The 12,895-nt window shown below is 40.2% G+C and overlaps 1 protein-coding gene and 1 long non-coding RNA gene across 2 annotated transcripts; both read left to right on the top strand.

Annotated features, from left to right (window-relative positions):
- The first annotated feature begins 9 nt into the window (after nucleotides 1-9).
- Nucleotides 10-5,687, top strand: LOC137103745 (uncharacterized). Its single transcript, XR_010911593.1, has 2 exons — nucleotides 10-5,044; nucleotides 5,382-5,687. It is a non-coding gene; the product is annotated as an uncharacterized lncRNA (long non-coding RNA).
- Nucleotides 5,688-8,193: 2,506 nt separating this feature from the next.
- Nucleotides 8,194-10,555, top strand: nkx6.1 (NK6 homeobox 1). The gene is made up of 3 exons (XM_067485156.1): nucleotides 8,194-9,024; nucleotides 9,173-9,345; nucleotides 9,787-10,555. The coding sequence occupies exons 1-3, from the start codon at nucleotides 8,463-8,465 to the stop codon at nucleotides 10,030-10,032; spliced, it is 981 nt and encodes a 326-aa protein (XP_067341257.1). The 5' UTR covers nucleotides 8,194-8,462; the 3' UTR covers nucleotides 10,033-10,555.
- Nucleotides 10,556-12,895: the final 2,340 nt, after the last annotated feature.

The raw sequence follows: 12,895 nt of genomic DNA, 5'->3' as shown, positions 1-12,895 counted from the left end.
TCAGTAAACGCAGTTGAGCAGAAAGGTTCCGGCTTTGGCGGATTAGAGCACAACATGTTGTTACCCTGTGGTTAAGAGGCGGAATTAATCAAAGAAACACGGGAAACAGAGACTGACAAAAACAAAAGCCTAGAAGTTCAAAGAATTAAATCTCAGCTCAATTTAGGGTCGTGATCGAAAAGTCGATGTTGTTTCGTTTTTTTACTTTAGCGTAAGATAATTTAGGATATTTTTTCTTTTTCGCTCTGCGATGAACAAACTATGAAAATGGAAGCCCGGGATTTTCAAAGTAAAAGCACCGAGTTACTCGGCGACACCGCTGGACGCTCGATTACGAGGCTGAATCTGGCTGCGTGTTCCACTGGAAGATGGGTCTGTTCAGTCATTTTCAAGATGATTATTAACGGAATATCCCAGATTATCAGCAACCTTCATATTTAAACCTGTAAAATATCAAATACTACAACATGGACACAGAATCGTAAAGGGATTCGTGCTGCTTTTGCTCATTTGTCATGATTGTACTTTCTCAGTCAAGTAAACAATGCTCAAATATGACAGAATATCACAGATAATTACAGTACTCAATATCAATAAAATGTTCTTTAGCATTGTAAATCTATAGAGCTCTTAACATCCTGACACAGAACGTTCATTTCCCACTGTTATATTTCCTCAGTATTAAAAAGTCTCAAGAAAACAGTCCTCAAATAAGACAGAGGATATCACAGAGTATTAGAATACTCGATATTAAGAAATTGAGAGTTTTCTTGAGACTTTTCTTTGCTGAGCTGGTACAAACAAGGCAAATGTGCAACAAAACATTCGCCAATTCAGTTTCAATGTACCATTTTCGTAGTTTATTTAAAGTACTATTGTTAAATAATTAAGTACGTATTCATGTAAAATGGTTTTCAGTTAACAAACAGCTTGAAGATGACTGAACGATGCCCTCCTCTGGTGTAATACCGAACATTTTGAACAAGAAACTGCGAATTCTGTGTCTCAGTGTTTGAATGTGACGTTAGTGCTGAGTGGAATCTTTGCACAGCAGGGAAAAGTTACTATATTCATTTACCAGGGTCCTGTAAAGTACAACGTTGGCCTCCCTGTACTTGAGTTTTGAGCTTTATGTTAGTGAATCCTTCCACTCCACTACATTACAGAGGGAAACACTTAGCTTTACTAAGTATTTTTGAACAACCTTAGCTGGTCCGTATCACTGGTCACACCTGAGTGCGTGAAGTATTATGTTACAATTAGACTCACAGATTCAGTAAATTGATGCATACTCATTAATCCATTACAGTCCAATTCTCTGCATAATAAGTACTTTTCCTTTGGTTATTTAAAGTGTATTTTAATGCAACCACTTCTGTACTTTTACTTAGGTAAAATTTGAATTGCAAAACAGAGAATCTGACAATGAAGTTAGTTGTTCCGCTGCAGGTAACAGTAGAGATGATTTGGCAAGAAAATAAACTTCAATCCTAAAAATCCTTAAATCCTAAAATATCAAAAGAATTAAATTCAATGTTTTTAAAAGCCACATTCAAAGTCATTAAATCACCTTTCCTCCCATTTTGATGCTGACTTTGAACTTTAGTGTTAATGCTTTGAGTTTCTGGCCTGTGATTGGCTCATTAGACATTTACATTGAGGAGCAGTTGAACAGACATTAAAAACTATACTAACATCAAAAACAAAGTCATCAAATTATATGTAAAATTACTATGATAATATGAGTCTTTATATAGTGTTTGTTAAAATGATGCTCAATTAGTTCATCACAGTTCAAACAGGAAATTCTGGTAGATCTCAATATCATTTTAATATTAGAATACTTGTCACATTTAAAGTCTACAGCTGTCTCTTTGACTTTTCTGTCCATTTGTCCTTTGGGTTGACTGATGAGTGAGCCAAAAACTGCGATTATCTAACGTTAGAGAATTTGAAGCAGAGCCCAAACAACATGGTGATAATTGTTTGACTTATTTTGCTGTCGAATTGCTAAATGTAGATTGAATCACATTCCTTTAACTTGAATGGAGCTAGTTTGTAAAACACAGATCAGCAGTAAAGACTGGACTAGTTTTCGTTTGGGGAACAAAGTCTGCTGTGGGTCCGGGATTTGCAGAAGACTCTGTGATCAGTGCCACCTGTTGATCCCCTGCTGCCTCCACGTTAATTGGAGGAGAACAGATAAACGAGCCGGTGTGTTTGTGTGGAGTTGGTTCTCTTTTGGTTGGAGGCCTGAGGTAACACTAATCTGCTGTGTCGAGTGTGACGTCAGCGTTTGGAGATTGAATGGTTGAGGATGTTTTGATGGACTTAATGAATTTGCTCCTGTTTTAAAATTGTTACAGTGTGGCCACGCATCATTTTATATAGTGTACTGTGTGTGGGAGATATCGATGGATGTAGCAGGTTTAGGTTTTGTTTTATGGTGCAGATATGATTTGTTTTTCCTTTTGTCTTATCCCCTGGTGATTATTTAAAAGTAATAAGATGTAGTGTTTGAATTTTGGCTAAATATTTGTGTTTGTGTTGCAGTGGTTGCATCACTGTGTCCTGCTGTCTGTGTGTTCAGTTTTTGATAAGATGAATAAATGTGGGACTGACGCTTTTCTTTCGTCCGTTAATGGTTTGTCTTGTGTTTTTTACCACTTCCCTGTCCTAACCCCTTCCCTGTCCTAACCCCTTACCTGTCCTAACCCGTTCAGTGTCCTAACCCCTTCCCTGTCCTAACCCCTTACCTGTCCTAACCCGTTCAGTGTCCTAACCCTTTCCGCAGGCTGAATTCCCACCGTGACCGACATTTAATAGACTTTACTGGTTTTCTTCACGAGTGGGCTGAGGTGCTGTGCACTTCATATACAGCGCGACTGGGGTTTGTCTAAAGCATCACGTGCATTTCTTCAGACAGGATGGTTATTGGAGTATATGACCCGCGCGGGACTGTAACCTGGGTAATAATAATAATCAGATGTTGTGTTCTCTCAACATGACAACTAAATGTACCTACTTCCCTTCTCTTATCTTAAAACCTTTTCTTTCAAAGTGAATTCAGAGGACAATGTTCAGTTTTATAGCCATGTGGTGCAGTGATGTGAGCGGTGGACAAACTCAGTGGCAGGAGACTGAAAAGGTGAACTGCAGTGTTTTTGTGTTGACTCCACCTGGGGACCTTTGTTTTAGGTCACACCTCTCTCACCTCATTTCCCACCTGAATACAGTGAATGTGAAATGACATCACAATATTCAGTGTTGGGGGCACAGCGCCATCTTGTGATCAGTGGTTAAAATGGGTGACCTGCATAGCTTTAGTTTTGCTAAAAAGTTGTTTAAATCATTCAAATGTGGTGGAGAAGAGATGAAGGGTAAGAAAAGGGGCCTACCTGATTCACTTTGCAATAATAAGCAACGGATTTTGGAAAAAACTAATACTGATAATTACAACATCTGGTAATTCACAAGCTGATAGTCCTCTACTGGACTGATATGGCAGCAGCCCTGACCTACTGTGGCAATGCTCTCACTCAATGTAATATTAATTAATGCTTCTCTACCTCTTACAATCTTAATATTCTTTAAGAATCTTTAATAAACACAGTTCTAATGTGACTTGACCTGTAAATCCTCAGTTATCCATTGTGTTCCAGTAATTTTGTTGCTTCTGTGTTAGTGGTACTTGAGGGTTACAAACTGGGGTCCTCTGTTCCACCTGTAGATGGCACAGGTAAACGCTGTGTCCACAAATGTAGACGGACCAAGAAGTGATGTTTAAGATGATTGAACTTTTAGAATTGCTACAGTTTTTATACTGAACAGAAATGTTGTAGTGCAAATACACTATATTGCTAAAAGTATTTGCTCAGCCATCCAAATAAATGAATTCAGGTGCACAAAGCAAGGTCCATGAAGACATGGATGAGTGAGTTTGGTGTGGAAGAACTTGAATGGCCTGCACAGAGTCCTGACCTCAACCCGATAGAACATCTTTGGGATGAATTAGAGCGAAGACTGCGAGCACTGTGTATTATGTATTTCATAAACACAGTCCTAAACCTCGTGGAAAACCTTCCCAGAAGACTTGAAGCTGTTATAGCTGCAAAGGGTGGGCTGATGTCATATTAAACACTATGGATTAAGAATGGGATGTCACTAAAGTTCATATGGGTCTAAAGGCAGGTGAGCGAATACTTTTGGCAATATAGTGTATATAGTTAGACAATGTGTTGATATTCTGTTTAGTTTTTTTACACACGTGTTAGACACCAGGACATAAAGAACCACACACAAATTCAAAAGCACAAGGTGACTTCTGAGGTTGCGTGTTCTTCCAGTGTCTGGTCTTCAGGTGCTTGGAGATCCAAAGGTCTGCAGGTCAGATAGATTGGAAGCTACATATTGCTAACTAGTGAGTATGAGTGATCATCTCTGTCTCTGCCCTGTGATCGAATTGTCCCCTGCAAAGGTTGTACATGGTCTCTGATCCAATGTGAACTGGGATAGAACCTGACTGCTTTTAATCTTTTAGAGGCAGAAAAGGGAATTGATGGATCAATGTAACATTAAAACATTAAAATAAAGGTGACATACAGCCCAGGCTTGACCCAGGTTTTTGCAAAATTGAAAAAATCCTCCTCAGCCCATATTGGTCCCAGTGATTTCGGGTGGTGAGATGGCTCCATGTCGGTTATACAGAATTAAAAACTGAAGTGTCAGAACACTAACTTGTAATAACACTCTCTGCACCATTTCAAAGTCCAAAATCATTATAGTAGACTTGATGCTAAGAACACTAGAGCTGGAGCTGAGCTTGAGTTAATGACTTGACATTTAAAAAGCATTTATGAATAAGCAACATAGAACGTTTAATGCCTGTGTCTCTGCATGTTTCAGCCCTGTGAGCGACTCTCGGCCCGTCATGAGCGTATCCTGCCTTTTGGATAATGACGGCTGGGATTGGCTGCAGCACCCTGCAGCCATTAACAAAGAGAAGCAGGCTGGTGATGGACGGACGGATGGATCACAAGTTAAGGTGAAGTTTTTTCATATAGACCTTCAGAAAACATTTTCCAACCTTAGTTAAATGACCTTTATACATCATGCTGGAACATTAAGCAGGAGTTCTTATTAGTTTAAGTCAAAATCATAACCCACAGCATCAGCGATGCAGAACAAGAACGTGCAGTCACCTGAGTAGAAGATCAGACACCTGGAACCTTGTGCACAAGATCGACCTAAACCCAGCAGTTATTCAGTAGAAACATTTGTTTTTGACAGTTTGGAAACATTACAGTAATAATGTGGGCTGGCCTGTGATTTTCACTCTTCACATTGGTATCAGTTAATAACTTCCTGTACCCCCCCCACAGATTGATGAGCTCACATGGTGAAGATCAGTGACACAAGTAGACAGAGGATTGTCGATCACTGAACAGGGATTCCTGCATGAAACTTGTTGTTCAGTTATTTACTGAAGCCAAGGTCGTTGTTGTTGCTGCTATGGCTCAGACACTTTGCCTTGTACTGTTATTAATCATTTTAACATTGTAAAATTTCAAATGACAATATTTGCTAGATGACTGATTAGAACAGCTGACTGGCTAACAGGTCATTTACAGGCCACTAGTGCCTGGAAACAGTCCCCAAATCCTTGTTATGAAACACTGAATATTTGAGTATTTGAAATAAAATGTGAACACTTTCAGTTAATAAAGTAATAAAATGATTCAGCCTTCATGGTATTTGTTTTGATGACACATTGTTCTGTGAATATCAGAACATTGTCCTACATTAGCATGGTCCATAATGTGAGTTTGTAGTTTACAACCTAGGTGCAGTTGATTTATATAACTCTGAATTGAAATGGGTTTAGTTATTTTATTAGTCTAGATATTAAAAATGTGCTTGTCAAGTGAATTTTAGTTAATTGATTGCCAGCAAACGGTGCAGCGAAACCATAGAGTTCAAGATTAGGGAGGAGGAACATCTGGTAACGCCGACGAAGTTCAGACAGGAAGAACGTGTTCAATGGAAACTATGGGAGTTAAATCCAGTGCAGGTGTCAACGCATTTGCAGACATCACCACAAGGGGGCGACTTTGTATCGCTCTGGTTTAATTGGAGCGTAAAGGAGCCGAGCTGCCTCTGATTCTGCTAATAGAACACACAGGATGTTTAGGCAGAGAAATCCAGAGGTGACAGGATCAGTTTAAATCCCATCTGTCTGATAAAGCTTATTTATCAAGAAGTCCAGTTTCTTCAGCCAGCACTGAAAAATGTAATTATAGAAAAGCCCACAATATTAAATTACAATAAATACAATGTGTGACAATGTGTTCAATGAACCTTAAGACAGTATTTTCTTAAAGATCTATCTAGATTAATTTATTTAGGTGTTGAAACAGGCTTAGTAACCAATCAAGGGCATTTTTTAAAAAACGATTAATTGTTAATAACCTAAAATGAAAATAATGAAAGTGGTGGCACATTAAGTGTTGTTTGATTTGACCAACAGTACAAAAAGTAAATTTATTACACACCAAGAAGCTTCACAAATAAACAGGCATTTGTAGAATCAATCATAAATTTGTTCTCAACTGTCCTTATCATATGTCTTTATATATTTTAGAATGTGATTCCTGCATTTTCATGTCGCAGCGTCCAGGCCACAGAATGCGCATTTCTCCCGCTGACTGTGACTGAACATATGAATCAAGTTTACAAGTTGATTTGCATTTTTAAAATCCTTGCTGGAAAGACAACTGACCTGCTCAGCCTGGTCATCTCTGCGCTAAAAAATTATTCTGCATCTTTTTCCTTAACATGCGTTTCTATAATTGTGCATCATCACCTTCCCAGTCTTGGGAAAGTAACTTTTTTGTGGACTGAACCATCTGTCGGAGGGGAGGGGTGCATAGTGCTTTCATTTAAATAATGTCAATATTATTAACATTATTGACACAAGATGAGTTTAGTCCACTAAATATCTAAACCGTGTTTTACACTTCACTTTCCAATTTTAGAACAAACTGCTTAAATGACACAAACGTTCATTTTATTCCACAAAGAGAAACTAAATCCTAATAATTTATAATCTGATCTTTGTAAAATAAAAGCTGCTGTTTCAAACAGATTTTGTTGTGATGAAAAATGTTCTTCTTGTTTTGAAGCACTTTTATGTTTTTATAACAATTGAATGATTTGTCTGTTTTTTTTAATTACGTATGTAGATAATTATAAGTATGTTCATTAGAAGTATGTTTCTAAAAAGAAGCAAAAAATTACATCTAACATGATACAGACTTTAGCAACTTCTATTACAATATCACAACTTTGCATTTTGCATTTTGTTAATGTCTTAAAAATTGTCTTAAAGACATAATAATTGTAATGTTCTTTAATTTCAGCAATGAAAACGAAAGAATCAACATATATGCTGATTATACCGCTGTTTGTTGCAGTGTTACAGGTAATTCAAGAATATTTGACTTTATTTGGAAATATTGAAGAAATTAAAAAAAGAGCTCGTTTAGTTTGATACCTTTGGTTATAAATTTGTGTTTGGTTAAATTGGTCAAGCTGAGGTCAACAATTATTTTCATAACCAAAATGTCAGATAAGTGGCCCAACAACAAATAACATGCCCCAGGGCGCCTCCAGATGTTAAGGTGGCCGTGTTGATGATGACTGGAATCTCAGGAAAAAGGCTGTGAATGTACCTGGCGCTGAGATACTCGGAACAAAAATACTGAGCCGTATATTATTATAATTTAATAAAAATAATGAATCAAACAGAAGCTCAAAAGGCCTTTTAATATATTCATTTACTCACCTGCAAATGTGCTTCCTTTTAATTCACAACAGTTAAAATCAGCTTTTTCTCATCTCTTTAAATCCTCCAACATATATTTCTAATCACACGTAAAGTGTCCTCTGTCCTTCAGGACATAAACACTTGAGGTCCCGAACTCTCTTTGAAACTACAAAAGTCCGGTTGATGTCAGTCGGAGTGATGCTCGCTGCTTTGACACTTACTCATCCGGTAAATCAGAGCCGAGCTGCTCAGCCAATCAGGAGGCTCCTCTCTGTCCAGACGGTCTACGTCACAGTCGGGTCAGCCAACCCGGACTGAGCACCCCCCCACCAGCCCGGTCTCCGTGTCCTCCTCTCAAACTTTGGACTTGGAGCTAATAGACAGAGGGACCAGATGATGCAGTTTTATTAGCTCACAACGTCTTGAAGTCGGCAGAGAAACGCGCTTTTTCTCGTCCCGGTTTTGAGGTGGACCTGGATCCTGGGAAGCAGAACTCACTTGTTTCTGGAGGTTTATTTTTACCACAGGTGGGACATTCGGCGGATTTCGCAGGCGAACTGAACCTGAGATGGGCTTTGAGTGCAGAGAGGAGCGGGTTTTGGTGTAGCTGTACCGTGGACTCCCCAGTGAAGTGGTAATGTTAGCGGTGGGTCAGATGGACGGGTCCCGACAGAGCGCCTTCCTCCTCAGCACCCCTCCTTTAGCCGCTCTGCACAGCATGACCGAGATGAAGACCCCGCTGTACCCGGCCTACCCGCTCTCCGCCGCAGGACCCAACTCCTCTACCTCACCGGCCACCACTTCCCCCAACCCGGGCGGCATGGCCGTGTCCTCCCCGGGCATCAAAGGCTCCAGCGGACTGTCCTCGGGGCTCGGCTCCCCGCAGCAGTGCTCCTCTGCCACCCCCCACGGAATTAACGACATTCTCAACCGGCCCTGCGTCTCCTCCGGCGGCGCCACCGTGGCCGTGGCCGCCGCCGCCGCCTCCTCTTCGGCGGGGATTCTGTCTGGACTGCCCCGGTTCAGCAGCCTCAGCCCGCCGCCACCTCCCGGACTTTACTTCAGCCCCGGTGCCGCGGCGGTGGCGGTGGCCCGGTACCCGAAGCCGCTCGCGGAGCTACCGGGCCGGACGCCGATCTTCTGGCCGGGGGTCATGCAGAGCCCGCACTGGAGGGACGCAAGATTCGCGTGTTCGCCCCGTAAGTGTCGGAACCGAGTAAGATTAGATCAAAATAAAGTGGGAGCGGATTCTGTAAAAGGCCCAGCGGGAAAATGTGCCCACTCACGTTTGTTCTGTTCTGTTTTTCTGTGCTGCATTTTTCACTGTTCTGTTTGTGGTTGTTGCAGATCAGAACTCCGTGTTACTGGACAAGGACGGGAAACGAAAACACACGCGACCCACGTTCTCCGGGCAGCAGATCTTTGCGCTGGAAAAGACTTTTGAGCAGACCAAGTACCTGGCGGGGCCGGAGAGAGCGCGACTGGCCTACTCCCTGGGAATGACGGAGAGCCAGGTCAAGGTGGGTCCAGAGACCAGGGACAGCGCAACTGGACAAACGGAACAAAATTCGTTCCTGTGCGCGCACGGGTTGTTTTTGAAAATGAGCAGTTATTAAAATTCGTTGTTATTTGGATAAAATTCCGCAAACGTCACAGTGAACATTTCTCACATTTGAACAGAAAAGTCACTGGATGCTAAATTTAATCCTCAAGTGTAAATGCAACACGTTCCGTTTTTGAAGTTGCTTCACGTGTATTTTTGTGTATTTGTGCAGAATTTGTAGCCACTTTTTTTCACACAGTCTTTTTCCAAAATTAAGTCCAACTATGATCCACATGACGCAAAGACAGAAATGATGAAAATGAAATTATTAACACGGAGAAAAATTGAATGAATACATTTAGAATTTTACAAAAGCTCTAAATGGCACTGTGCGTGTGTGTGTGTGTGTGTGTGTCAGGTGTGGTTTCAGAACAGAAGAACCAAATGGAGGAAGAAGCACGCGGCGGAGATGGCCTCCGCCAAGAAGAAGCAGGACTCGGAGACGGAGAGACTGAAGGGGACCTCGGACAACGAAGAGGAAGACGACGACTACAACAAGCCTCTGGACCCGAACTCGGACGACGAGAAGATCACACAGCTGCTGAAGAAACACAAACCGGGCTCGGCTCTACTCGTCCACACGTCAGAAAACGACAGCTCGTAAATGTGCTTTGGACACGAACTCTCGGAGCCGTTTTCCTGCAGATTTCTTTTCCTTTCTTGTCCTTGTTTAATTTTTTGTTTTTGGTTTTTTTTTATTTTGCACGATGGTGGAGGCCTCCTGAGGAGAAAAGAACTTTTTGTGGCCAAAAGTGAGAGGACGGTGCTGAGCCTGTAAATAGACACGTGAGCTGTGTGGACAGAAACGATCCTGCTGTGAAACGCGATGCGTAAAACCAGTTTTTGTACAGACGTTCCGAGATCAGCTGAAACCACGTAAGTTCCTTTTGTATCTAACGTCTAAAATAACAGCCTCCTGCTGCGGTTCCGTGAAGGCCTCCTGACACATCAGATTGAGAGGAGCTCCTGAACGCACCACACTCAAACACACCTGTAGGAAACCTGCAGAAAGACATTTTTAATTTATATGTTGAAAGTTGTGAGTGAAGCCTGCAGCTGTGTATCGTGGCAGGTTCCTGTAATGCACTTTTATTTAATAAAAACTCCAATGTTTCCTTGTTGTTTTATACAGAATTTCATCCGTTAGTTAATAACCGGATCATTAACGCGTTAATGGACAATAATCACCGGCCTTAATTTAATATAATAATAATTATTTCACATTGAAACGCGGTGCAGCCAAACTGTGATTATTATCTTCATTTTTACTTCTTCTTCTTCATTTTTGTATAACAATAATAATAATAATAATTTATTATTATTATTATTATTATTATTATTATTATTATTATTATTATTATTATTATTATTATTATTATTGTGTTCGTGCTCCGTTCATTTAAATTTTTTCATTGTGTTTTCTGTCACACTTCACGTTTTCTGGCATCAGTTTAAAAATGTTATTCTATTTTTTTCAAAACAAAGACGCAAAACAAAAACCTGATGTGAAATTAGAAACAAACAAATGTGAACGAAATTCATCTCAAAGACCCAAACTTTATGTTCAGACTTATCTTTGGGAAAAAACGCCGCTAAGTTTCTAGTGTATGTGTGTGTGTTTGTGTGTGTGTCTGTGTGTGTGTGTGTGTGAAGCTTCACGCTTCCATCATCAGCTCGTTTTTTCTCAAATTGAAAAATCACTGGAGCGACCTGCAGCCACTTGTGCAGCTGATATTTAATTTATCACATGTGGATCCAGATGTGACACGGTGCTGCGGGGGTGGGGGGGGGGGGGGATGTGCGTGTGTGGGTGGGGGTGTCTGCTCATAAATGGGACCGAGTCTGCAGATTTATGAACGGACACCCAGCGGACATCAGGCAGCGGGATCTGGACTGTGATCTGTTTGGGGTTTGATGATACACACACACACACACACACACACACACACACACACACACACACACACACACACACACACACACACTCCAGTGCGGAGTGTATCCGGTTCGTCTAGCAACTCTGTTAACTAACTGAAATGTTTCGGGCCTCGTTAAATCCCAAGCCTGCAGCGGCAGCGCCTTTTCTCATAAAAACCACAGAAACAGGAAAAACCCGCAGTGAACAAACATCCTGACTGTGACATGTGGTGCTGCATTCAGTGTCCTCTCATGACAAATTACCCCTGTAAATAATTAAAAAAGCAGTGGTTTTTACATCTGCAGGATCCAAAACTGAAGAAATGCGTCATTTACAGTAACAAACCTGTGAAACAAACATTTCTGGTTTATAAGAAATATGATGTCACCTTTAGATTTTATTTTTATTTTGGGTCGACAAAAACAGGTTTAAATTATGTTAGATTTAAAAAATACAATTTAAATCAGGATCTTTTGAATTTAGTCATTTAAATTTTTTATTTTTCTGTCTCATAGTTAATTTATTCCTGACTTTATTATAGAATTTCTCCTTTTTAGTATTTAGAGTCTAAACAGTAAACATTTGGTAGATTTAACTGAAATTCAGCATTTAAATGTATATACATTTCTAGTGCTGTGAAGACAAATTAGATTATTTTTTAAATTATGTGATAAACAAGAGAATTCTGCTTCTTTTTCACAGTTTCTGATGGAGTCACATATAAAAATATATAAAACTCTGTATCCACAACACGCACAGTGAACTAAATCAAAACTCATGAATTACAAAATATCAGTGAAGATGAAGAAGACGGACGTGTGTGTCCTGCCTCCTGTCTCTAATCAGGAGAAACCGCTTGTTTCAACCAGCAAAGATGATGTGGTGTCACTTTGTCCCCTTCACAGTAACTCAACGTCTTTGAGTTAAATGTCACACTTAGCTCATAACAGACGTTTTATTTATTGGAATTATGTAGCGATTAGCTGGGAGACAGAAAATGACACATCCACACAGATTTAATCATTTCAGCCATTTTTAGTAAACGTGGCTAAAAGTCTTGGCAGTTTGCTGTTTTTGTTTCTAACACAGTGAACATCTTTAGACTTGAGACCAGTGAGAGAGAAGACATGAGGACATATTTCTGCTGAAGTCCTACCCTCATGTCCACACAGTAAACACATGACAGATTCTAAATAAAACCAAGTCACTGCATCAGGAAATTAAAAACATGGGAGAATAAACTGAGAATAGTTCCTATTTTTACTGTCTTTGCTGTTGGTTACCAGTGATACAAAGTACTATGTGTACTTGTACTTCAAGCTGCTGTTTATTTCACAGGAGAAGTGTGAACACATGAAGTAAAATAAAGCATTCAGCTACATGTTTCACAAGCTAACAGTACTTTTGAATTAATTCATAATTTTAAGTAATTTGTTTCCACGCAGAACTTTGTTTTTTGATGGCAGTACTGTATGTTCCAGGTTGGTGCACTTCTGGTCAAATTGCCACAGGTTATAAAATCCACGTTCAACACTGGGAGCAGTTCAGC

Source organism: Channa argus, chromosome 18 (assembly GCF_033026475.1).
Source record: "Channa argus isolate prfri chromosome 18, Channa argus male v1.0, whole genome shotgun sequence".
In the NCBI taxonomy this organism is placed as follows: Eukaryota; Metazoa; Chordata; class Actinopteri; order Anabantiformes; family Channidae; genus Channa; species Channa argus.
Note: the sequence above shows the minus strand (reverse complement) of the source record. Positions and strands in the feature narration are given on the sequence as shown.

Excerpts from the sequence above, each read along its gene's own strand:
- nkx6.1 (XM_067485156.1), top strand. The coding sequence starts at position 8,463 with ATGTTAGCGGTGGGTCAGATGGACGGGTCCCGACAGAGCGCCTTCCTC. Across the intron at positions 9,025-9,172 it reads AAGATTCGCGTGTTCGCCCC|ATCAGAACTCCGTGTTACTG; the intron begins GTAAGTGTCGGA and ends TGGTTGTTGCAG. Across the intron at positions 9,346-9,786 it reads TGACGGAGAGCCAGGTCAAG|GTGTGGTTTCAGAACAGAAG; the intron begins GTGGGTCCAGAG and ends TGTGTGTGTCAG.